Below are 26861 nucleotides of genomic sequence, written 5' to 3' on the forward strand. Positions count from 1 at the left end.
GGAACAGAGTACTGGGCCGAAGGGCCAGGACCAGGCAAGGAGCCCAGGTGCCGGGTAGATGGCCCAGCCTGTGAAGTACTTGCCGTATACACATTTGGACCAGAACTCAGAGCCCTAGCACTCATGTTCAAAACAGTGGGGGTACAGTGGCATGTGCTTTGTTTGGGGGAGAGACAGATGGCCCAGCCACCCTGTATCCAAAGATGAGGTAGAAATTGGTAGTGGAAGACAGCTGGCATCTATCCCCCGTGCCCACATTCACACACACACACACACACACACACACACACACACACACACACACTGTACACAGACAGAGAAAAAATGAAGAAGAGTCCTGGAAAGAAAAGGGGGACTGGGCAGGTGGAGGACACTACCATGGCCATCTGAGTGAGATATCCAGTGTGTTAGCTGACTTCCTTGAAGCTGGGTACAGTGGTATCAGACACCTATAATCTTCAGGAAGATAAGGCAGGAGGATCATGGCAAGTTGGTATCCAGGCTGGGCTATGTAATGAGTTCTAGGCCAGCCTGAGCCACGGAACAAAACTGTGTGAAAAACATAAACAAGCAAACAAATCACAGTCCTTGAGGTATTTTCACAATTTCCTTACTGGCCTCATCTTACAGAAGGAAACCAGGGCAGCTTGGGGTGAAAGTATCCTCCCCAAGGCCCCCAAGAAGTGGCTACAGGGCAGTGACAGGCCTCAGGGGCAAGATGCCAACTGGGCTGGCAGAAGCCAAGTCCTTTCTGGGTGCCGTCCCACCCTGCTTCTTAACTACAGGCATTGGGAAGCCAGCTTGGCCTTTGTCACACGGAACAGGCATCGAACACCCTAGCCAATAGTCAGCAGAGCCGCTCGGGCTGGTGGCTTAGGAAGTAGATGTTCCCTGTCTTACGATTCTGGAGGGTGAAGTCATCATAGCGCTCACAGAGCTGGCTCTCCCAAGGCCTCTCTCTGCCTTACAGATGGACCCGAGTCCTTAGCTAACCACGTCTCTGTGTCTCTGGCCTAATCTCCTGTTCTTAGGAGGACACCAGCAGGTTAAACTAGGGCCACTCTTGCTGTCCCTTTAAAAGCCTGTCTCCAAATACAGTGCCACTCTGAAGTCCTGTGGGTTAGAGCTTCAACACAGGAATCTGATGCACACCTATCAGCCCGTTACAGTGGCCTGACGGAATTAAGTTAGGTATAGAAAGCCAGATGCAGGACATAGAAGCGGTGAGGGATGGAGGCTCCAGGCAATGGGAACAGCAGCTCTCTAAAGAAGTCTGGCTATAAATGGGTGTGTTGTACCTAGTTGTACCAGGTAACAAGTGATGTTACCTTAGTGACTGAAGCAGCAATGTGTTAGGCTTGACTGGGCTTCTGGAGTGTCTCAAAAGGCCAACCTGGCCACATCCACGTGACTGGCAGTGAGTGGGGGCCATCAGTAGAAACCCCTTGAGGTTGTCCTCTCCATGTGACTCTTTGGGCTTCCCTACAACATGGCCACCAGGTGTGGAGACACAGCACTACCATCAGATATTCTCTGACTGAATTGCTTACGAAGCATCTGTCTTTATCACACTTACAGTCGCTAAAGTCTCATGGGCCATAGCTGCCTCCATGACAAAGCCCAGGATCAGTGTGGAAGGTACAGTGCATGGCAATGGCATGGTGAGGACTGGACAGGCCCCAGATAGGGGCTGCAAGGTTGCTGCAGAATATGTTTTGAAGATGCCAGTAACTTGCTCTCAGGTCAAGAACAGAAAGCGTCAATAGAGAGGGTAAGACTGAAGGAAGTCTGAACAGAAGTTGAGGTAAAACCAAGGTGAAACCCAGAGAACTTTACTTAGCACTTACTGCATCCCATATTCCACCCACAGAGCACATCATACAGACAGCACAAGGGGGCCCAGCGCTCAGGTGCCAGCAAGAACGCTCCCGTTGTGCCTAACCTCCGAGTCATTGCCCCTAAGCACAGCACCTGACCCTTTTCAAGCACAGATGTGATGAACTGCTTTGTGCTCTGTCCCACCACACATTCATTCACATGCTGAATGAGGTCACTGATGGCTGTGACTAAATATTTGAAGACAACGGCTTTAGGAAGGAAGGACTTGTCTTAGCTTGAAGTGCCATGGTCCAGTCCACCATGGCAACAGGAACTGAGGCCACTGGCCACATTGTATCTGCGAGTTAAGAAGCAGAGAGCACTGAGTAGGCATGCCCAGCTCACTTTCTGCATTTATAGAGCCCGAGATCCCAACCCAAGGATGGGTGCTGCCAGCATTCAGGGTGGGGTCTCTCATCTCCATTAACCTCATCTGGACAACCTTTCATAGGTATGCCGAGACTAACCTAATCTAGATGATCTGTCACAGGCAGGCCCGGAGGCTTGTCTGCTTGGTGATCCGAGATCCTATGAAATTGATAGACAATATTAGTCATCATGGGTCCTGACCCCCTGGACCTTAAAATTAATTCTTATTTGGAAATAGATTTGTTGCAGATGTGACTAAGATAAGGACACACTGGTGTGTCTGGGCCCAGATGTTCATGATTGAATCCTTAGAGAAAGGAGAAGTTTAGACATGAAGACATGCATGGGGGGATGTTGACTACAGAGACAGGTAAGAAGGCTTAGTGGTAGAGGCCTTGTGTAAGGTCCTAGGTTCCTTTCCTAGTACTGAAGACAAAGGCAGGGAAGGGAAGGAGAAAGGCTGTGACTTATTTGGTAGAGTGCTTGCCTAGCACACATGAAGCCCTGGGTTTGATTCCAAGCACTGGATGAACCCGATGTGTGGTGCATACCTGTAATCCCAGTACTCCGTGGAAATAAGAGGATCAGAAACTCAAGGTTATTCTGGACTATATAGCCAGTTTGAGGCCAGCCTAAGCTACATGGGAACTTGTCTTTAAAAAACAAACAAACAAAAAATGGCAGGGCTGAGAGATGGTTCAGAGGTTAAGAGCACTGACTGCTCTTCCTGAGGACCCAGGTTCAATTCCCAGCAACCACATGACAGCTCACACCTGTCTGTAACTCCAGGATCCAACACCCTCACACAGACGTACATACCGGCAAAACATCAATAAGATAAATAAATGTTTTAAAAAAACAAATGGAGGTGGAGAGAAAAAATGGAGGCAGACCCCAGGATATCAGAACAATGCTTCTACTAGCCAAAGAACACCAACGCTTGCCAACAAATCTCCAGAAACTTGGGAGCAGGCAGGACACAACTCTCCTTCTCAGCTGGGAAAGGAAGCAACCCTGCCCACACCTGGTTCTCAGATTTCTGACCTGCAGAACTGTAAGATAATCAATTCCTGCAGTCCGGGCGCTGGGTCTGGGGGCTCCATCTCTGCAGGTCCAGGAAGCTGAGTCCCTGGAGAAGAAAGAGTTCAGGAGGTGGACAGGAAGGCAGAAGCTCAGGCAGAGATGGCTTCCGGCAGGAAGGGACCTTCCTGCAAGACAGGCTCTGTAGACACAGTGTGGAGAGATAAGCCTGGTTTTCCTCTAAGAAGAGGATCTGAGTTGCTCATCCCCAAAAGCGATGAGAGAGGGAGCCGTGAGCAGAGTGATGATAGATCAATTAGCTGTGGCCGTGTTGGGAGCCCCTCCCCACTGTAAAATGTAGTGGCTTGAGTCACAGTCGGAGCCCCTGGCTTGCAGTCCATGAGCGAGCAGCCTGTTCCTATGCATGGTCGGTGGGTTGGCTGTGGCTGGATCATCCTCCGTGAGACTCTGCTCCACGAGGCCTCCCAGACTCCAGGAGATTAGAACAACCCTGTCCCCAGTGATAGGGGCTGAAAGTTTGAGCTCAGAACTAGAAGGACATCGGTTCTGGCACATTCTATTGGCTGAGACAGAAGGGAATACAAAGCACGTAATGAGACTTTTCACAATTAGTCATGTGAGGCTTGAAGTCATCACTGCAAAGGGAGAGGAAAAAACTGGTCAGAACTCCAAACAGTGCTTGCCCCTGCCCAGCTCAGAGACCCTATGGGTGTCCTGAAGGGAGGCCAGACCAGGTTCCTTTAACTCAGGTTCTCTGGCTTCAAGGAAACATGGGTGCAGAGAGCCCTAGAATGACTCCTGATGAATTGTCCCATATTTGTGACGAGGCCAAGGCAGCCCCTCAGCTTGCTTTAAGACCAACATGCCATGCACCTCTCTAGCATCTGTGTCCTTGTCAGTGAAATGGAATTCAGGAGTTCTAAATCAGAAAAGCAGGGAAATAGCAGTGTTTGTAGGGATATGGAAAGCCAGCCTGGAGTCCTTCTGTAACTATTTCTCCTCTTGGAGTCCTTGGTCATATCCTGTCCCATATATGCATGACATGGTCAGATACCACGAGACATAGATGACATGGTATCCAGGCCTCCGAACCTCCAAGTGCCTAGAAGCCTGAGTCAGCAGCACTCATGTTTGGTACAGGTGCTCAGGATTGAACTGCTGCAGCCATGGGGAAGCCAACCACAGCCCACCAGCTGTGGTGACCCGAAATGGTGCCTGCACATGAGAGTTTTCCTGTGGGAATCTTGTCCACATGAGGGCCTTAAAGCCAGATCAAGGCTAGGGCAATGACTCAGTCAGTAGTGTTTGCTATACATGCAGACCTGAATTCAGATCCCAGCACCCGTGAACAGTCACGTGTGGCAGCACACACTTGTGTGTTAGCACTGTGCAGCAGGTGAAGACAGGAGGCTTCTGGTGGAACCCAGAGAACAAAGGAGGAGATGGAGGAAGCTGGCTTCAGAGGCTGGCACAAAGGCTGCCCTGAGGAAGGGCTCCTTACTTGGTTTTCGTTTGGCCACAGTGTTTGGGACCCAGGAGCAGAGTTTCGGGGTTCCAAACATGGTTATCTTTCTGCTGGTGACATGCCAGCCCTTCCTAGAATAAGCCACAGAAAGTGTTGGGAGGGGGAGGTTCGGCTGCTCAGCCTCACTCGGAGAGCCATTGACACTGAATTCTGACTTTGTCCTTGCCTGCTGCTGTTTCCTGGCAATGCTACCATAAGGAGGCATCCAGCACGGCTGGCCCTGCCCACGACAGAGAATGGGGTGACTGAGGGGGCTTGTGTCCCCATGCTCCCACTAGCAATTTGCTCCCACGTCTAGCATCCTGCCTGACTCAGAGCCACAGGTGTGTTAAGGGATGGAACAGAGGGTCAAGACAGCCTTGTCACCACTGGGAAATCAGGCATGGGCTGGGGTAAGCACATTCAAGCAGCTCATGGGATCAGCAGGCTGCATGGCTCCCAGCCACACAAACAGGCCTTGAAAACCTGGAGTACAGTGGGGAAGGAATGCTGCCTCATAGCAAGGCGGCATGGTGACATCATGAATCAACCACCTAAATGAGAAGCTCACTTCAGTCATTAATTTCACTAGAAACTATGGTTGAGGGCCTGTGTGTGCCAGGCACAGTCCAAGACTTCCGAAGAATAACACACGTTTAAGTGAGTGTGAAAGTCCAGCCGTTCAACTCATCAGACAGAGGTAGGGGAGAGGAAAAAGTGATAGCTATGGCTAGGACTTACTCCAGGTCACTGGCATGCATAGAAGCCACATGTAAAGGACAGACAACAGCACTCTGGGTACTTCAGTCCAAAGTTCTCAGGGCAGCCTTTGGAGGGGACAGGAGGCCTCTCATAGGAGAAACATGTGTTTTCCTAGCATGCTAGTCACCGCTCAGTGAGTGAAATGTCAGCTCTGAACTGTCCGCCCTGTAGGCGGCAACCTTGAGCAGTACAGAACCTGTAGAGATGTGCATGGCTGCTCCATGCACGGGTCAACCCAGTGTCAGCACACCCAGGTAGCGGGAGAGTGAGACTCACCTCCTCCCAGGGATGCAAGAACGCTTAGTTGGCACCTCTAGTGTCTGGGTCTGCTGTGAGCAGCAGTGGGTAGGGAAACAGCCACACAGTCAGCGATGGCAATGACGTTCATGTGGAGACACAGGGAGAGCGCAGAGGCCTTGCTGGAGGAGATGCCTTCTAGATAGAGTCTCAGAAGCAGGAGTCCACTTGACCAATAGGCGGGAAGCAAAGTGTCAATGATAAGGTGGGCTAGGAGCAGGCACTGGCCAAGAGGGCTGCGGTGAAGCCACCTCAGGCATAGTGTCTGCTAAAACCGACACCAGAGCCTACATCACCCTAGCAGAAGCCACACTCCACACGGCCAGCCAGCCCTGCCTAGACTCCTCTTATTCCAGCTTGGAAGCAACGCTCTCGGTTGGGCACTAAATGAACTAACTGGCCTGGACTTGGTTGTAGTGGTATTTCCAGGTGAGGAGGAAGGACCAAGGGTGTCCACAGAGCTAATCAAAGCTCACTCCCAGCTCCAGACACACGTGCAGGGAGGGTACATGCTGGGTCCCCCAGGCATGTCTATCGGAACTGTGGGAGTGGCAGAGGGTCTTCATAGGGTATGGAAATGATTTCTTAATCCGATAAAGAATAGGGAGTCAAAGCCGGGTGGTGGTGGCGCACGCCTTTAATCCCAGCACTCGGGAGGCAGAGGCAGGCGGATCTCTGTGAGTTCGAGGCCAGCCTGGTCTACAAAGTGAGTTCCAGGAAAGGCGCAAAACTACACGGAGAAACCCTGTCTCAAAAAAAACAAAACAAAAAAAAAAGAATAGGGAGTCAGCCCAACAGGAAGATGGAACGCAGTCTTGAAACCTTTTGTAAAGTAGCCTGCCACTCCACGTGGCAATAAATGCGTGGGTGGTGCTAACACAGGGACAGGAAGCCCAGTGAGGGAGGTGAGCACAGCTTATATGCCTGTGATCCCAGCACATACAAGAGGGAGGCACGAGGATTGGGAGTCAGCATCATCCTTGCCTACATGGTGAGCCCAGCCTGGGCTACAGAATACCTGAAGTGATCATGGAAGAAGGCGAAGATGATGTAGCTGCGTTTGGAGAACTGTCCAGAAGTAGCTAGAAAAGCCGAACTAGGCCTATTCTTTGACCCAACAATCCCACCCCAAGGGACATACTGAAATGTGTAGGATAGTCTCTCCAATAGACTCCATCTGTCAACACACCCACCCGCATGTTCTAAATTTGTCGTAGTCTCCCTGTACACCCAACCCAATCCTTAGAACAGAAGAGACGAAGGTGCCTGGAGAGAGACACAGGAAGCAGGCTCCTGCTGATGGGGCACACCAGGCAGTTAGAGAGGCTGGGCTGGGGAGTAGCATGAGAGTCTGGGAAGGGCGTTCCCCGGAAGACAACAGCTGGGTGTCTAAGTGGCCATGAGGAGCAAGGGAGTTAGCTGAGGCAGGTCTGCAGAAACAGCCTAGGTAGAGGGGACATCTACAAAGGTCCCTGAGCAGGTGGTCAGGATAGCTGAGGGGTTGGAATACAAGAGGAGGAAGAAGAGGCTGAGGAGATATCTCTGTAAAGTACCCTCTGAGGACCTGAGTTTGATCCCCAGGACTCAGGTAAAAATGAAGTGGGTTCCAGGTGTGGTGATGCTCATTTGTAACCCCAGATCTGGGGAAGGGGTGGGAGATGGATCCCTAAGTCTTGCTATCCAGCCAGAAAGACCAGTGTTGTTTTTAATATTGTTTTTCTTTGTTTTTTAAAAAAAGAGGTGGGGCTGGGGAGATGTTTCAGTAGCATTTGGTTGTCAGCCCCCACATCAGGTGGCTCACGGCCACCTCTAACTCCAGGTTCGTGGATTCTAATGCTATCTTGTGACCTCCAAAGGCACCTGCACATGTTCAGTACACATGAACCCACACAGGCACACACATAGATAAATAAGTAAAACACGCACACGCATACGCGTGCGCACACACACACACACACACACACACACACACACACACACACACAGAAAAAGGAGGAAATAGCCAGGTAAGAGACAAAGCAAGAGGACTGAGAGCTCACTCTTGTGTCCACTCCCTGCAGAGGTAGGGTGGCCCTAGCACACTCCTGATATTTTGCTGCTTATTAAATCTGCCACATGAGGCCAGGACCTGGGTTACCTGAAATCTGATGTGACCACTCAGGATCTGGGAGCACTCCTTTCTGATCAGCCCCTTCTCTGAGACCTTGGAAATGACTGTCACCACTCTGGAGCATAAGACAGTGTGAAAGAAGCTTGAAACCCAAACGCCTAGGCTACAGGGTCTGCAGTGGCCTCAGAGGAGTGTGGCAGGGCCACCCAGCAAAGGCACACCATACAGTTCACATGTGAGCTGTGCTCTATGCTGCCAACCACTCTCTGACGCCATAAACACCCCAACCTTGGCAGAGACCCTCCTGGTCATGTTCCCCACAGCCTAAATAATACACCTTTAATAGAAAGAAACACACAGCCCCATTTATACAGAGTGTAAAATAGATGAAAATAATTTTAAATGCATGAGTCACTCATGGAGACTTTTTTTTTTTTAAATCACAAACAGCACTTTGTGGTGAGGATAGCCATGAACAGGGACTTGTCCTGCAGGGGACCCTAGCAGGATTAGGCCTGCCCATGTGTGGGATGCCTACTGCACACACCTGTGCTTTCCCAGGAGTGGGGCAATGAGTTCAGCCTTGTGCCCACAGAATTAGTGACAGAGGCATCTACCCTGCTTTGCTCACCATCATGGCTGCCTCAGGAGCAGGAGGTGACCCTATGCATTGGATATAGGAGAGTGCAGAGATAATACTGCTGATGTCACCTGGGATGTAGCCTTATCATTTGCCAAGTGACACTAAAAGCTGGAGGCGCCCATGTGGTGAAGCAGTCCTGCAGTCATCCTGAATTGCATGCCTCTTGTGAAGGGGAGCTTACTCTCTGATAGACATCCCTGATGACTGATGCTGGGAGACAGTCCCTCTGTATCCCTGCCAGCTGCCCCCAGAATGGCCCCAGGAACTGTTTCCCAGAGTATCCTGTGGATCAGAGCCCCCAGCTTATCCCTGCTTTTGATACTCAGTGTATCTTCTCCTGTGCCTCTTGGATCCTCCTGACTGGAAACTGAGTGATACTGAGCATCACTTCACACTGTGCCAGAGAGCTGTGGACCTTCTGCTCCCCTGGAGCCCTCACCCCAACCCAGCTCAGGCCAGTCCTCAGCACACTCCCCTTTGCATCTCTGGCTCCAGCTTCACCATCTCCCTCCTAGACTGTGGCAGCCCTCTCCACATCTCCTGTCTGGGTCTCGATCCAACCCCACATGCAGAAAAGGGGACCCTCAGACCTCCATCTTCTTGAAGAAGAAAGCAAAGGCCTGGCCGTGCCTCATGGCTTCTATCTAGACAGCCTTGGAATCTTATGTCTGCGGCCCCTTCCATGCCACCTCTCCGTTTTCATCCCCAGCCTCTTGATGGTGCCTATCAAATTTCTCACACCCACCCCTGGCCCGCTTCATTTTCACCGAGGCTCACATTGCATTCTCTCCTTACTTACTTGCTCACTGTCTGTCCTCACCTGCAGGTACACATCAGTGCTCATGGAGCCATTAACAAATGAAGGCCAGGGTTGGGGTTTGGCCCAGTGGGTACAATGCTTGCCCAGCATGCAAGCAGCCCTAGCTCAAACCCCAGCACCACACAAGCCAAGTGTAGTGGTGAATGCCTAGAATCATTTCAGTGCTTCGAAGGCAAAGGCAGGAGGTCCACAAGCTTAAAGTCATCCTCAGCCAAGGGTTTGACACCAAGGGATGGAGAGAGAGCTCAGTGACTGAGGGCACTGGCTGCTTTTCCAGAGGACCCAGGTTCAATTCCTAGCCCCCACATGGCAGCTCACACCTGTCTATAACTCCACTTCCAGAGGATCTGAAACCCCCATGGAGACAAAACACCAATGCACATGCAATAGAAATAAATTTAACAACAGCAAAAAGAAGAGTTTGAGGCCAGCCTGGGATACAGGAGACTCGGTCCCAAGAAGGAAAAGAGGAGGAATGGGGTGGGGAGGAGGGTGAGGAAGAGCGGAAGGATGAGGAGGACATCAGTCCACACTGAATGAGTGAAGCAGACAAATGAACAGAAGCTCTGAGACGACAAGAGAACTCCAGAGTTTTTGTAATACAGGCACAATCACTGTCCTAAAATTGTGCAAAATGTGCATAATCGTCTTGTGCGTGAGGCTGGAGAAACAGCTTAGCAGTTAAGAGCACAGACTGCTCTTCCAGATGACCCAACGTTCAACTTCCAGCACCCACATGGCAGCTCAAGACCCTTTGTAACTCCAGTTCCAGAGGATCTGAGACCCTCTTCTGGCCTCCATAGGCACTGCATGCACATGGTGCACACACATCCAGCCAAAACACCCACCCACATAAAATAAAAATAAAATAAATAATTACTCTGTGTAGCTCAGTGGTTTTAATGGCATTCATATTGTACAGTCATCACCACCTCCTGAGCTCATCATCCTCAGGACCAAAACTCTGTGCCCACTGAACACAGTACCTGGAGAAAGTAGAATCACCATGCCCTGCATCAGCACCAAATGTTTGTAAATTCCATGCTGCAGGAACAAGAGTCAAGACACACTCAAAAGTCACTGTGAGCTGCTTCTCAATGCTTGGAACCTGCTGGGCCAGAGGTGGGGTCTTGTCTACATGAGCCTCCACTTACAGCCATACCAAGGGAGGCCAAAAAGCTCTGTAGTGTGGGTTTTATATGGAGCAAGTGGCTCATTGGCCAAAGGGCATCTGCTTCCTACCCACTGCTCCAGCCAGCCTCGTCACCTGTCCACAGTTTCAGGATGTTCCAGCCCAGTCCTGAAGGTATTCTTAAGGACTGCAAACAAGAAAGGGGAGAGAAACCAGTCATCCTAAGCCCTCCCCTCTATCTCCTGTCTATGGTAGGGGTCTTCTGCACATGAATCCTATGGAAACTGTCCTATGGTTGGCTTATTTTGCTGAGTTTGTTGTCCTCTAAGCCTATACCTATTTTTGAGCATATGCCATGGTTTCCTTATTTTCAAGGCTGAATAATATTCAATCATAAGTACATACCACATTTTGTTATCTGTTTATCCAGTAATGGGCACCTTGTGGATAGAGCAATCATGAACATGCCTACTCTCTAATATGGCTGCCCTAGTTGACTTTAATTGTCAACTTGACACAGACTAGAGTCACCTGAGAAGAAAGCCTCATTTGAGGAATCACCCAGATCAGATAGGCCTATGGGCCTATCTATCCATGGGGGAATTATCCCAATTGTTAATTGATGTAGGAGGGGCCTGACCACTGTGGGTGGTACCATTCCTTACACAGCTGGCCCTAGGATAAATAAGGAAACTAGCTAAACATGAGTGAATGAGTGAGCCAGCAAGCTGTGTTCCTTCATGGCTTCTGCTTCAGGTTTCTGCCCTGACTTCGCTCAGTAATGGACCAGGCCTGGAAGTGTAAGGTAAATACACTCTTCCTCCCCTAAACTGCTTCTACTCTGTGTTTCATCATAGCAGCAGAGAGAAAACCAGAGCAGTGGGTGTATCAGTTATCTTTTTGTTTATTTGCTTGTTTTGGTTGTTTTTCAAGATAGGGTTTCTCTGTGTAGCCCCGGCTGTCTTGGAACTCACTCTGTAGACCAGACTTTCCCTGAACTTAGAGATTCTCTTGCCTTTGCCTCCTGAGTGCTGGGGTTAAAGGCGTGCACCACCCTAGTTATTGTTTTTGTTACTGTGACAAAAATACCTGACAAAAAAAGAAAGGAACCCTTAAGTGGGAAGGGTTTGTTCTGACTCCGTTTGAGAGCATGGTCTGTCACAGAGGAGAAGTCTTGGTGTCAGGAACACGCGGCGTCTCCAGTCAGAGCAGAGACGGGCGAATGCTGCCCTCAGCTTTCTTCCTCCATTTCATTCAGCGCAGAACCCCAGACTACGAATGATGCTGTTCATCATTGTGGTGGATCTTCTCATCAGCTACCCAAATCTAAAAACTCCACCCACAGAAGTCCGTCTCCTAGGTGAGTCTAGATCTCCGTCAGGTTCACAGTCAATACTCCACAGCACAAGGAACATACAAATGAAACATAATTTCACTCCAGTTGCGAGAGTAAAAGAGGGAATGAGGAAATAGTTGTGTGCACGAATAAATGAAGCATTCTGCAGGTGTGCACTTCTCTCATCAGTCCCTAACATTGCTCATCTTTCCTTTCCCTCCCTCTCCTCTAGGCTGTCATACCCATCACTGGGAGAAAAAGGAAGTTCTGCATGAACTGGACCTCCCACAGTCCAGTCAAGCTGCAGGCAGGTTCTTGTCACAAAGGGGCCAGGCAGTGGTGGCGCACCCCTTTAATCCCAGCACTCGGGAGGCAGAGCCAGGCGGATCTCTGTGGGTTCGAGGCCAGCCTGGTCTACAGAGGGAGATCCAGGATAGGCACCAAAACTACATGGAGAAACCCTGTCTCGAGAAAACCAAACCAAAAAAAAAAAAAAAAAGAAAAGAAAAGAAAGAAAGAAAATGAAAGACTGTGGATTCATTCAAGGTTAATAGAGATCATGTTTCATTGGGGGAGACCCCCCTGAAAATCCTGCCTTCAGATATAAAGAAATAAACCTAGAAAAACTATAAGACAGATGATGGATATTTTAATCTGCTCAAACATAAAAAAAAATTATCTTTGGCTGGCTTGTGTACAATGCACAGTCCATACTTGTGTTAATGCAGATATGTATGTCACCTTTGAAAGTTTGTGTGTTTTCAGGGCAAGGGGACCAGATACCAATGAAAATGGGTGGCCCAGGTGATCCAGCCTCTGTTACAGTTTCCTCAGAGTTCTACATCCAGAACAGCTTCAAGGCTGCTGGCTGAGATGGTCCAGCCTCAGACTACTCTACCCAGGACTGGAGACAAGCCTTGTGCTTTCCTATTGCACCGAGACTGGACAACAAATATTATGACTAGTTTTCCCAGGACTTAACCATTATCTCAATTTTCTCAATCTCTCTAAAGATGCCATCACCCCCAGACAAGAGGAAGCAGTTTAGAGAACATGACACCCACATTTCGAAGAGATGTGGGTAGTCTTTGGTCATCCAGTGGGTTATGGATGTTTGTCATCATGTAGGGGGGTTGGTTACAAGTTGTTATTGGTCATGGTCAGGAAAAAAGTTGAACAAAGGTGGTTAGATTCAGGAATCTCTTTCTTAAGGGAAAAAAGGGGAATATAGTATAGAAATGATGGGATAAAAGGGCAAATTGTTGAGTCTACTTTTGAACAACCACTAGTCTCAAATATTTTACATTGATTTGGATTTTTGTATATTGATACAAATTTAAGGTTATTTTGTTATACTGTTTATATGTTTCTACTCTTGTTTAAGGTATTGTATCTATGCACCTTGTTTAACACTATAATGTAACATTCTAGTCCTTGAAAGCTATTTAGGATAATAAAGAAATACAGGTTAATAGTTAGTCATCTATAACAATCAAACTTGCATTCATGTTAGGTATGTTTTCAAGGTCATACAGAGATATATTTTAGATAGATAGGTGATCTTCAAACACTTCAGAGGCCTACAGAATATGGCATTTAAAATGTTTTAATAACCTAATTTTCATGACATTGAGACATGTCTGCTCCTGCCAGCACCAATTTAACCCTGGGTGACTGTCCAGGAAGCCAGCTGTTTCTGTCATTTCTTATAGTTTTGGAAGTTGCTTGCTCTACACTTCCTATTTACTCAGGTAATACTATATCCTTCTCAAGTCTCTGATAGAGTTGAGGACTAGATAGTTTATAGTTACAGTTCTCCTTGTTACCAAATTCAAATTAACTCACAAAAGAGGTATAAAATATATAAGATTAGGAGATATAAAAGCTTAAAGTGTTTATCTAAGAAAATGTTTTTAGATCTAAAAAGATAGTTTTGGGTTGGTATATGAGTTATGATAAAAAATGGCTTAGGTATAAAACTTTGAACTCATCAAGATAGATAATAATTTCTCTAAATCTGCAAAATACAAATGAACTGGACATTGTAAATGTAATTTTTACCTGATAAATGTTCTTATTGTATGTAGTTTTACTATGGTAGAGTTGAAACCCTTTTCTTTTTATTTAGACAAAAAGGGGGAAATGTTGTGAGATATTTTATTACACTGTGTAAAGATGTGTCTTTGGTTTACATTGATTTGGATTACTGTGAATGGTTTAAGAGAAAGTTACCTGGCCAATAGCTAGGCAGGAGGTATAGGCAAGACTTTCAGACAGAGAGAGCTCTGGTGAAAAGAAGGCAGGGTTGCATCCAGAGGCAGAGGAAGCAGCATGAGCAGTACCGAGAGCTGAGGTAATGAGCCACACAACAGAACGTAGATTAAGACAAATGGGTTAATTTGTTACAAGAGCTAGTTAGGAGCAAGACTAAGCTATAGGCCAAGCTCTCATAATTAATAAGAAATCTCCATGTTGTTATTTGGGAGCTGGTGGTACAGAGAAAAACTCCCTACAGCGTCCAGGAGCTGCTCCTACAAAGCACAGATCAGACATCAGGTAGCAAACTATTCTCAGAGAATTTGCCTTTCTTCCTCTATCTTCTTTGCCATTTTTGTTCTTTTCTCCATTACCCACCAGGGTGATTGGCAGTGCAGAGTGGAAGTATAGCCAGTGGCTGCTGTAGCAGTAAAAGATTCCCAAACCCATGCTGGGAGGGGTCCTCGGAAAGTGCCTACTCATGGATGCTCCTAAGTCTCTTTGTTAGATTAAATCTGCTAAGTAAACAAGACCCCATCAAGCCTAAATAATTCTGAGATATGAAGGGGCTGCTTTTGCAGTCCCCTCAATCTGTTTCCATTGAGGAGTTAGCCATGATATAGTTGGTAAAGGAGACATACACACCTGCAGAATGCTACAAGTCCCCACTGGAAGCAATAGGAGTTTTACCTTACAGGGGGACTCTGGAGCCCAGTGTGGTCACCATTCCTTAGCATCATCCCCTGGGTCTAAAGGTACCTAGTGTTTATCCACCAATTCCCACTAGCCTCTAGTTAATACACTTACTGAGATGAGGAGTGTGAATTTCTGGGCACTTCCAGGCTCTGATAACAGCAGAAGCTCCTTAGCCAAAGAGAAGACCACATGATGATCATCCATTCATGCATCTATACATCTACCTCTCTACCCATCCACCCACCCACCTACTTATCCTTCCACCCATCAATCCATCTGCCCATCCATACACCTATCCACTCACTCACACATATACCTATACACCCAGTCGTACATACATACACCCACCCACACACCCACTCACCTACTTGTCCATCTGTGTACCCACCCATCCACCCACTTGCCTATCTTCCACCCACCCCTCCATCCATCATTGCAGGGTCTAAAAGGCAGAGAAGGAACTGTTATAATCATAGTTATAGCCTGGCCTGACCTACAAGGTCAGAGCAGAGATCCCCCCAAAAGAGGCTGCCAAAGATTTGCCAGTCACCTCACTCTTGCCTCCGTTTACCAGTAACCAGTGCTGGGAGAGAGGATTTTATATTGCGGACTCAGTGAAAACAACAACCAGGCAAACGACTGTTAGCAATCCTAACAAAGACACAGCATCTAGGACCTCCAAGTTGGGTCACAGCCCTCCCACAACACAGGCATCAGTGGGAGAGACGTCTGGAGTGCAGCAACTGTGTGCCCCTAAGGCCTGGCACACAGTGCACACTCCAGGGAGACAACTAAATGCATGGTGCAGACAGGTGACCCCGGTGGCAGCAGAGTCCTCAGGGTACCTGAAACAGGTGTGTGTGTGTGTGTGTGTACACATGCACGCTCGTGTAAAACCCCAGTCTCCTTCCATGCCAACACCTACTCCATCTTCCTTTATAGCCCTGTCCCTTTTTTTTTTTTTTTTTTTTTTCCCGAGACAGGGTTTCTCTGTGTAGCTTTGTGCCTTTCCTGGAACTCGGTAACCCAGGCTGGCCTCGAACTCACAGAGATCCGCCTGGCTGTGCCTCTAGAGTGCTGGGATTAAAGGCGTGAGCCACCACCGCCGGTAACCCTGTCCCTTTAACTCTGCAGCTTGTAGGGTGAACCACCTCAGTAGCTCCCATCATCCCACATTGGGAATCCCATTGCTATCTACCCAGGCACCTCAATGAGACCATGAAGTGGTTATTCTTCCCGTTTTAAAGAAGGGGAAACTGAGAGAACAGGTATTGGTCCACAGTGTCGGTTAGCCCTTAACTGCAGGTCTGTGAGCTCAGTGTGTGTCCAAAGGACGGTGCTGAGTAGACAGGAACATGCCAAGGATGGAAGGCTGTGTCAGGAACTGAGAGACAAGACCCTAACTCCAAACACAGGGCATCTGTGGGTAGTGAGCCTCTGCACTGGGTCTGATTCACAGGGGCTTGGGGACCTGGGTTTGAGGTGGGGCGCTGCAAAAGCAAGCTAAGGAAGGAGGGAACTGCACAACATGCAAGCAAGCGAGGAAGCTTTCCATCATGTCCTATTCACCCCACTGTCTACCAGGCAAAGGACTCAAGGTCTGTTTGGGGTCCCTGGACTTCATAGTCTTCCTCTGCAGCTTCCAGAAAGGCTTCCTTTCTTTCCTCCTTCCTCCATTTCCCCCTTCCCTTTTGCCCTCTCTCTGCGACTACCAACTACCTTTTTCTTCTGTTCTCCTTTGCGACCCCAACCCCCGCATTGCCTCACTTTTTCTACAAGTGTGGGTCCATTGTTGACATCTCTTTTTGCCCCAGCTCAGTTTTTCTCCTCTCCTCTTCCCTTCCCTCCCCTCTCTTTTCCTTTCACCTCCATCTCTGAGCTCCCCCCGCCCCGGCCTCCCCCGCCACCGCACCAGGCAGGTAGGGGCCAGCTCCCTCCACCACCTGCCCCTTTCCCTCCAGCAGAGCCCCTGCAGCCCGCCTAATGCCTTTCGCATGGCGCGTCAGTCAAACGCCCTTCTAATGTCCTTAAAGCACGCAGAAAATTGCAACCTTATGAAAAAGAAAGAACACGCATATATGCACGCACGCGCATACACACACACACACACACACACACACACACACACACACACACACACACACACATACACTGCCTGGCTGAGGAGGAGCTGCCTTTGGGCTTGAGAGCGTGCAGCAGAGCAGTAGGCAATGAGAATGAGGCCCCAAAGCTGCCTCCTTGAGGCCGCCTTCGCCCAGCCCTGGGCCCACCTCCCGCCCAGCCCTGGGCCCACCTCCCGCCCAGCCCTGGGCCCACCTCCTGCCCCACTGGGCCCACTTCCTTGCCTTTCCCTCTCTTCCCCATTTCTGCTTGTTATTTCTTTCACACCTTTAGGCCAAGCTCAAGAAACCTCAGGACCTTTGCACTTGCTCTGATCCTGATCTGTCCCCAGGGCTAACACAGACACTTCCTTCTGTCATTGAGGCCTCAGTAGACATCTCTCAGCTTCAGAATCCCCTTGACCACTTGAACTAAAGACTCCACCCACTCTTTGTCTATCACTTGCTTAGCTTTTTTTTTCTTCTCTTTTCTGTCTTTTTTGTTTTGTTTTGTTTTTGTTTGTTTTGTAGTCCTGGCTGTCCTGGAGCTCCTTATGTAGACCAGTCTGGCCTAGGACTCACAGAGATCTGTCAGCCTCTGCCTCCCAAGAGTATTAAAGGTGTGTGTCACTATGCCCAGCACACCTGCTTAATTTCCAGCTGACTTCTGTCACTCTGTGCAGTCACCTCTGGTTTTAATTGTGGCTTCATTACCCTCCATCTAGCCTGTTCCCACTGGCAATGTGAGCTGCAGGCTGGGCACTGTGCCTAGCACAATGTTTGCTCACAGCAGGTGCTCGGTACTTACTGAACAAATGCTTTGTTAGGGGTGGGTCAAGGCACTGAGGACCCTAAGGCACCGGAGGCCACCACAAACTAGACTGTCAGGCTGTTAGGCAAGGGGTTGTGGTGACTCCCTGAGCCAAGTCCAGATCCAAACTCCACTCTTGGTGTCTCTGTGTTCCTGGGCAAGTTGCCTGACATCTCTGAACTTTCCGTTTATCTGCCAGACGAAGCTCCTCTCTCATTTGTCCTGCTGGCAAACGTGGGGGGCTCTTCAGGACGGAAGCAGGCCGTGTCCCCAGCGCTGGGAGCCAACTGCCACACTTCCAAAGATGCTCGGGTTTGGTTTGCTGATTTTGGTTACGGTTTTTGAGACAGGGTTTCCCTGTGTAACATCCCTGGGTATCTTGGAACTCACTCTGTAGACCAGGCTGACTTTGACTTCACAGAGATCCACCTGCCTCTGCATCCAGAGTGCTGGGATTAAAGGTGTGCACCACTTTCTGGCTGAATGCTTGTTTAAAAAAAAAAAAAAAAGGAGGAGGAGGAGGAGGAGAAAAAGAAGAGGAAGAAGAGGAAGGGAACCAAGGAGCCAGCTCAATCAGGACCCTGCCTTTCCCATAAACATGAGATCCCGATTATAATCCCAAACACTCTTAAACAAAAAACCTGGGGGTGCGTGCTTGTAATCCCAGTGCTGGGGAGATGGGACAGGAGGATCCCCAAGGCTCAGGGGCCAGATGATCTAGCCTAATTAGTGAGCCCCAGAGTTCAGTGAGAGACCCTGTCTCAAAACACAAGGAGAATGACACCCGAGGTTGACCTCTGGCCTTCACACACTTATGTGTGTACACACTTGCACATACATGCATACATACACAAATCTTTTGAAAAAAAAGGAGGGAAAGGAAGGAGGACTGACCATGTAGGAACCTAATAAATACTAGAGGGTTTGAGACGCCATGATGTGAGCCACACAATCACTTCCTGAGGTACTAAGGGGGAAAAAATCTCAATGTTGCCAATGAAGCTGCAGCCCACTGCTTTCCACCACCTGGGAATTTTATTTTCTGCTTACCCAAAGATCTCTTGCAGCATTATTAGGACAAAGATTTTTTTTTTTTTAATTACAAACCATTCTTGGGTTTACATTTGAAAAGTAACAGAGGAGCCTGGGAATGTTACTCAGTGGAAGAACAATTGTCCAGCATCCAGGAAGCATGGGCTTGATCTCCAGCACCACAGAAAGAAAGAAAAAGACTAAAAATTTAATCAAGGGAGGGAGTGAGAGGCTAATCAGCTAAAATGATGTTCCCATGGGTCTCCTCTGGTGCCCTTGGCCTTTTTTCCTACTAACTCAGCTTTTACCTCTTGGCTGAGGCAATCTTGGCTCCCTCAGATCTGCTTCACCTGGTCCCGGTCCTGGGTGGTGCCTCCTAGCCAAGAGACACCATAATCAATACTGACTTCCCAAGAAAAGTCCCCATCTGTCACAAGACGTCTTACACGTGGGTCCCTGTAACATGAATTGCTAAATGGTCTTTTTATAAAAAAACAAACAACAACAAAACAAAACAAAAACCCAGAGCAGATTTTGGAGTAATGCTGAAAGATCAGAGAGACAAAGGAACAAGCCATTTCTTACCTCTAGGACTTCTCAGCCTGAAAAACTTTCCTCAGCCAAAAGACTTTAGTTCCTGTCTCCTCGTACCTTATATACCTTTCTCTGCCCACCATATCACTTCCTGTCTCAGCTTTCCTAGTGCTGGGATTAAAGGCCTGTGACTCCCAAGTACTGGGATTAAAGGTGTGTGCCACCACTGCCTGGCTCTGTTTCTCTCCTAGACTGAGTCAATCTCATGTAGTCCAGGGTGGCTTTGAACTCACAGAGATCCAGAGGGATCTCTGCCTCCCGAGCGCTAGGATTAAAGGTATGTGGCACCATGGCCTGGCTTCTGTGTGTAGTCTAGTGGCTTGTTCTGTTCTCTGATCTTTAGGCAAATTCATTAGGGTACACAATATATCACCACAGGTCCCCTTTCAGAAGTAGGAAGGACCCAAGAGGGGAAGGCTTTGCCCTTGTGAGCCTCTTACAAGGTCAAGTTCGAGCAATGGCCCACCTGCCCCCAGGGAGTTAGGAGTGTCCCCGAGCCCCAAGGCCCAGCACGCTCAGCACAGCGGGTGGTGCCCTCCAGGGAGTGAGGTGTCCCAGCTCCCTCATTTGCTTCCGGAGGCCAGGCAGATCTGAGATTCCAACTCCCGGCCTGGACAGGATTTAGGAGCAAGTTTGTCTCTTGAGTTTCTTCTCCCTTGCTGTCGCTAGGTCGGGTTTTCCCAGGATGTAGAAATAAAATAAGAGCACAAAACGAAACCAGGCCTCGGGACTCTGATAAACAGAGAAAGCGTCTGATTTCTTCTAGGACCCTGGAGTTGCCCGCCTTTCGGCCACCCGCTGCTAGGCCGGTTCTGGTCCTGGGTTTCCCCATAAGCGCAGGGTAGCGCCCTCCCGTTTCAGGCGACCTTAAGCTCGGTCGTAATTAACCAGACCCCGGCCTGCGGTTCTGTCTTCACTTTGTAAGTTCCCACCGACCACTCTTCAAGAGACCAAGACAAGGGAAGGCAGCGACCTTTATTATTTGTTTTGAAAAGGTGGGGCACCGGCGTGGAATGGGCTCCGTGGCCGAGACTATACTGGCGGTGACCCGGGCTGTGCCGGCGGCCAGCGGCAGGGCAGAGGCTCCGTGGCCCAGGTGGGAACTCAGGCATGGATCAGCCCTCGCCGAGCCCCAAAGGCAGCTTTTCCAGCAGGGAGCCCAACTCTCGTCGGGACTCAGAGCTCAGGGCCCAGGGAAGCGCGTCCCCACTCTCTGCGGAGCTCTGCCACCACCCTGCCCCGGAGTCCCGCTCACTGCCGAGCCGCCACCGACCTAGTGCAAACAGCACCGAGCGAGCGCAGCGGGCCCCGGGTTCCCAGCGCTCCTACAGCGGTCTGCCCTTCCTTTCCCCGGGTCCCTCAGGTCCTCCCTGCCCCGGGTCCACCGCTAAACAGGGACACTAGAACCCGCTCCCTCCCGCAGCCTCCGGCTGGAGGCTCCGCAAAACACCACCGGCCCTGGCGGCCCGCGACGCCTCTGAAGTTTGTTTCCCAGGACCTTGGGGGCCGAAAAGAACTTGTGTGGCAAGGGTCCAGGAGAAATGAGAGGGGACCTTCCCTTCCCCCAGATCGCCCGCCTGGAGTGAGGGGCGTGGTCGACGGAGGCGGGGAGGGGGCCTCAGCGCTGGGGGCCCAGGCGAGTGGCACACCAGCCAGGGCCTTAGGTGGTTAAACCGAGCCCTTTACGGCGAACCCTGGCTTCTAGAACACTTGGGGCTTTGCTCCTCCGGGAGCCACCTGCCTGGAAGTTCCCAGCGAGTCTCTGGTACTCCCGAAGCAGGAAAACTCGGGTCTGCCCGCTAAAGGAAAGGCCTTCCTTTCTCTCTTTCCCGGCTGGGTGGCTCTGTAGTGTTTGCATTACCTGCTACTGATCTATGCCTGGAGCACCGACGCGCAGACAGCGACAAAACCACCTCCTTCTGCACCGGATGAAGAACGCCTTTTGAGACCCTGCTTGCCTCCAAGGTCCCACTGATAACTGGAGTCAGGCTCCCCATCTGTGCCTGGAGGACGCCGCACTCTGAAATTTGCTGGCCCTTGTGCTTTGCGTCCAGAAACAACGCTTTGCCCGCAGCGCTCTGGCTCAGCTGCGGTGTTAGTAAAGGGCTACCCTGGGAAAGCCTTAGACACGCTTAGCAAGTAATTTGCAGAAGATTGGGTTCTTCCAATTGAGCAAAACGAGGGGGCCCTACAGGAACCATAACCTGTTGAGTTAGAACCCCTTGACCCCTCCAATGGGTTCTACCTTTTCACAATTTGGCAGAGTTGATGGAGAGAAAGCTGGAACCTCAATCCCCCATGCCTTCTGGCCACCGAACTCAGACCTTTCCTTTGAACTGTAAGGATTAGTCTAAATGACTGCTAGGGCCTGCTACAAGAGTATTTTAGTAATAGGACTGCTAGGCTGAGCTGACCTGGGGTAACTCCGAGGGCCGGAAGGAATTAGAGGGGCACAGTCTCACAGTCCCCCACACACACACACACACACACACACACACACACACACACACACGCGCGCGCACACACACGCGCACACGCACACACGCACGCACGCACGCACACACACACACGCACACACACACACACACACACGCACACGCACACACGCACGCACACACGATTGGTCCCTTCCAGGCAGCCAGGCTTGCACCGGTCCTTCTTTCTTCTTTCACAACTGTTGGTGAGGCTGAATTAAGAACCAAAATCGCTCGCAAAGCCTTCGCAAAACATGGGTTCTAGTCTCCCCAGAGCCTGTGGCTGGAAATTCCAGGGATGTTTAAACTGGGTTCTAGGAAGGGACCACCTAGTCGGAAATGAAGCCTGGAGCTGGAGAAGCAGCCCAGCAGTTAAGATCGTGAATATTGTTCTAGCAGAAGACCCCCCCCCCCTGCCCCAGTTCTGGTTCCCAGCAACCATATCCCTCACAGCTGCCCCTAACTCCAGCTCCAAGGGAATCTGACACCTCTGGCTGTCCTTGGCCTTCAACTGTGCTCAGGTGCACACCCAGCCACACAGAGAGAGACACTCAAATACTTGAAAATACACAATTTTAAAAATAAAGAGGACAGTCACCAACACAGGTGACTCTCATATTCTTAAACTTGCCGTGCATGGTATGAATGTTTTTAATCTCAGCAGTTGGGAGGCAGAGGGGGGTGATTCTCCATGAGTTCAAGGCCAGCCTAGTCTACAGAGCAAGTTCCAGGATAGTGAGGGTACAGTGTGAGACCCATTTTAAAACAACCACCACCAAAAACAAACACAAGGCCAGACCACAAAACCTATGGCATTTTGGGGACCCCGAGAGGACCTGGCTTTTGAATGCTAGCCTGTCTGTAACTGCATGGTAAGTTGTATCATGCCTCTGAGCTTTAGCTAGTAAAGCGATCAGATCATCTCTCCATTCCCATCCAGTGGTCACCATGCCCCCCACTGCAGGGATAGAATGGTATATGCTCATCTCCCTCCCCAAGCACAAACAACTGAGACATTTTTTGGCTGGGAGAAGCACTAGTAGGCATGCCCTGCCAAGTTAAGCCCCTCACCAGGACTGCCTAAGACACACTGGGCTTCCCATTCGCCTCAAAAGAGCTGACCAGGAACATTTTAAGGACCACTTAGGTTAAGTCCCAGGAGACCTAATCAACAACTTAAACGGCTCAGAGCTCCGGGACACTTCTGGACTGGTTGGTGGCCTACTGCTATCACTGATGGTGACCCCCCCACCCCACCCCCCACCCCCACCCCACCCACACACAGCTGGGAAGGAAGAGTCCACCCTGGCTCCTCACACCCAGTGTTTATTCCGAAGCAACCTAGTTGCTGCAGTACTTGGGCCAGTCCGGGAGAGCACCTCTTGTCTCCATAGCGGAGGATGTTGCGATGTGGAGTGCCTCCGTACCTTACCTCCCCTCCATCCCTCACGGACTCGGAAGCTCACCATCAAGCCCCCCGCTGTGTCATAAAATATTTTATTGGAAAAAAAAAAGTCACCGTCTTCGTGAGAGGTGGGTAGAAACCCCAGCGACATCGGGACCGGGCATCAGCTGATTTGCCGGGTCTTCCCGGAGCCGACTCTGCAGGACAGGGCCGTAGAGGCCTGGACCCTGCGGCTCGGTCCCCAAGGCGCGGAAGCGGGCGTGCGCCTGCCAGTGTCCAGGCCCAGAAGGCCGCCTGGAGGCCGGAGAAAGGTGTGGGCAAGGAGCGGGGAGTGAATGCGCATGGAGCGCCGGGCACCGCGGAACTCCGAGAAAGACCAAAAGCTTCCGCCGTGCTGGACACGGCTCTCCCAGACTCGGGGGCAGGAGACTGGAGCTCGCTGAGACCTAGGCTTGGCTTCCAGGCTTGTGTCCTTCCTTGTTTGGCCCCTAATTGTCCGCATTCAAAGTAGTAACGAAACGTTTAGAAAGCAAACGGCGCGGCACGGGCGCGGAAGGGCCAGCTCCTGGGTTCCCGCCGATGGCGCCGCACCCCGGCGGAGCTCAGTCCTCGCAGTTCCGGTCGCTGGGCTCCCCCGGCATCTCTGCTGGCTTCTCTGCCTCTTTGGCACGCTCCTGCTCCGTGAGCTGCTCGCTCGTGGGGATGGAGTTCTTCTTGGGCCGCCCCTTGGGCTTGGTAGGGGACTCCAGGCCGCCACCTTGAAGCACCTGTTCCAAGAATGAACAGTACTAGGGTGAGGTGTGAACCAGAGCCCAGGTGGGACCCAAGGACCCAAACAAGGTATCACCAGTGACTTGACTCCAAGCCCTAAAGAAACGCCCCAAGGTGGAGGATTAGGGATGCCAGGAGGTGCTTGGGGTGGGAGGGAATATCGGCTCCATAGTGAACCCAAACAGAAAGAGCAGAGTGCACTGGGTGCGCGGGGCAGTCTTAGTGTGAGGAGAGTGGGGAGAAAGTTCTTGGAGGATGCCCGGGACAATGTCCAGGAAACCCGGCAAAGAGGAAGCCACCAGCCACACTCACTATTTTCTTCCACTTCATCCTCCGATTTTGATACCATGTCTTCACCTGCAATTGGCTCAGGCCCAGGGACTCAGCTAGATCTATTCTGGAAAGAGCAACGCACACCCTTAGCAGGTCAGGCGGCCACCGGCCTGCTGTCCGCTGAACCCAGCCTCAACCGACACTACCTGTCAGGGGTGGAGAGGTACTTCTGCTTCTCGAAGCGCTTCTCCAGGCCCATCAGCTGCAGCTCCGTGAACACAGTGCGACTCCGGCGTCCTTTCTTGGCTTTCGTGCCCGACTCCCCAGAACCAGCTGCTTCCAGCTTCCCTCGGAGTTGCAGCTCCAGCGGCAGGTGCGAGGCGCCTGCAGTGCCGGGCATCCCAGGCCCCGCGGCCAGCAGCGCCGAGCCCAGCCCGGAACAACCGAGCGGCGCCAGTGGGAACTTGAACACAGCGGCCTGCTCAGCCTTCAGCACTGCTACAGGGGGAGAAAAGAAAGGAGCCGGGTGAACTGGAGTCCAGCCTCCGAGGCCGCTGCACTGTGCGGTGCCTGGATGCCTGAGCTCACTCTGAGCCGGCCACTCCCTAAGGAGAGTAAGGACTTAAGCTATGCATCTGGGGGACCCTCCTTGATGTAGGTATCCCGGGAAGTCTAGAAAGAAGTATCCTTCCCACCCCGCGCTCTGTTCTGGCGTTCCCACGACCCAGCTGCATCTGAGATTTCAAGTTTCTTAAAGGCAAGTTCGCTGCGTAGAGGACACAGAGTTGTCTTTTGTGAAAAAGAGAAACCAAGAAGAAACGGGTGAATTCGGAAAAGAACGCGGTGGAAATGTGAGCTTTTGTTTCTCTGGGCACTGCGCTGAAATTTACAACGCTAAGCTGAGGCCCCCCGACATCAACTAGGGGAGGGTTGCCAAAGCATCTTTGAACCCGAAAATTGTCTTTCTTGTTCTCTCTGTTCAGGCTTTTCCCCGTTAAGGTGCGTCCGTGTTCTCTAGTCCTAGGCTATTTGCCCGCTTCAAACGAATTACCAACAATAAAGCCGTTGGTAGTGAAAGGCAGCAGAGAGGTTGTAAACCAGATGGACCCCAAACAGGCAAATTGGATCGACTGTCACCAAGACAGAACAGAGGCTGGTTCGGATCCCGAAGGCCGCTAGCTGAACTAGAGTCTATGTAGGAGGCTTCCTTTCCTGGTAGTCTTGTCGTAAAGGAATGGGTCCAAGCAAGGGTGAGGTAAGCATAGAGAGGACAATAAGGAGTGAGAAGATAATCTTAAGAGGAAGGGGGAGACAGATCGACTCCACCAAAAGACATGGACGGAGGTCAACTAAAGAGATTGTACAAGTCCTATGCCAAGATGGAGAAGGCGTGCAAGCTGCCCCACAATCCCCCAAGAGACAAGACCGAGACAGAAAAGGTCTGAGCAAGTGATTCAAGACGCTTGGAAGCCCAGCTGACCTGGAAGTGGAAGGGCCAGCCGGGCAGCGGCTCACAACCAGGCCTCTTTCCCTCAAACAAGGCCTAGGGAGATCCTGGCTGCAGCAGAGGCCTCGCTTTGTCGCTAGCTGGAGAGCACAAGGCTCTGGGAGGCTCCTGGATGGCACGGGCCACCGTCAGCACCCAGCATTGGGAGACACAACCCTCTTCTCCAGAGGTCTGGGTAGCTACTGCCATGCCCAGTCAGCCCCCTATCGCGAAACTTAGACTTCCCTGGACTAAAGTCATTTTGATCCAGAGCGATCGGTTGACTGGCGTCTGACGGGGATGCGGGCTCCAGTCCCTGGGCCTGGCCTATCCACCGATTGGAAAAGCCTAAGTCGCCCTGAAGCAGAGGACAAACTCTCTTCTGGCCTGGCCGGAGGACATAAGGCCTGGTTTCTGCGCAGCCCATTGCCCGCACCCTCTACTTCCCAGTTGAAGTGTGTGAAAAGACGTGCGTGGGGCCTGTACCCCAAGTAGCTCCAGGAACAGAGGGAAAGAGGATGGACTCTGGGCAGCCCCTTGCTCGACTCCCACCCTCCGGTCAAGCCCAGTCCACTGCACGTACCCAGGTGGCTGTGAAAGGGCCGGGCGGCCAGCAGCGCCTGCACGCCGAACTTCAGCAGCTCGCCCGCGGCGGCGGCGGCAGCCGCAGGCGCTGCGCCCTTGGGCCCGGGCGGCTCGGTGAGGATCTCTTCGATCATGAAGCTGCGGTAGCGGTGCGGCCGATGGTCAGCACAGCCCTCGGGCGGACCGAAGCGCGCGGCGCCCGGCTCCCCGGGCCGCTGCATCGCGGCTCCCGCGGATGCGCCCGCGGCTCGGCAGCGACGGCGGCTAGGCTCGGGCGCGGGGCCCGCGCGGGGCTCTAGGCCGGCCCGCAGCTCCCGGCGGCGCGCGGGCGCCGGCTCATGCCCCCTCCCCCGCCGGCTGGCCGGGCGGAGGCGCAGGGCGCGGGCGGGGCGCGCGGGGCTCGGCCAGTCGGACCCGGGACTGCGCCCCCGCCCCGCGCCGCCGCGCCTCTAGCCCGGCCAGCCCCCGCGTCACCGCCTCGCCCCGC

General features: G+C 51.3%; 1 protein-coding gene across 1 annotated transcript; it reads right to left on the minus strand.

Annotated features, from left to right (window-relative positions):
• Positions 1–23861: 23861 nt before the first annotated feature.
• Barx1 (BARX homeobox 1) lies at positions 23862–26595 on the minus strand. Its single transcript, XM_059262284.1, has 4 exons — positions 26373–26595; positions 24510–24801; positions 24343–24427; positions 23862–24026 (listed from the first exon to the last, which is right to left on the minus strand). The coding sequence occupies exons 1-4, from the start codon at positions 26593–26595 to the stop codon at positions 23862–23864; spliced, it is 765 nt and encodes a 254-aa protein (XP_059118267.1).
• Between the last annotated feature and the right edge of the window lie 266 nt (positions 26596–26861).

The sequence above is a fragment of the Peromyscus eremicus genome, chromosome 5 (assembly GCF_949786415.1).
Source record: "Peromyscus eremicus chromosome 5, PerEre_H2_v1, whole genome shotgun sequence".
NCBI lineage: Eukaryota > Metazoa > Chordata > Mammalia > Rodentia > Cricetidae > Peromyscus > Peromyscus eremicus.

Bases quoted from the DNA above. Each gene is read 5' to 3' on its own strand.
- Barx1 (XM_059262284.1), bottom strand. From the start codon at position 26,595: ATGCAGCGGCCCGGGGAGCCGGGCGCCGCGCGCTTCGGTCCGCCCGAG. The intron at 24,428-24,509 runs GTAGTGTCGGTT...TGCTCTTTCCAG, and splicing joins TACCTCTCCACCCCTGACAG to AATAGATCTAGCTGAGTCCC. The intron at 24,027-24,342 runs GTGAGTGTGGCT...TTCTTGGAACAG, and splicing joins GGATGAAGTGGAAGAAAATA to GTGCTTCAAGGTGGCGGCCT.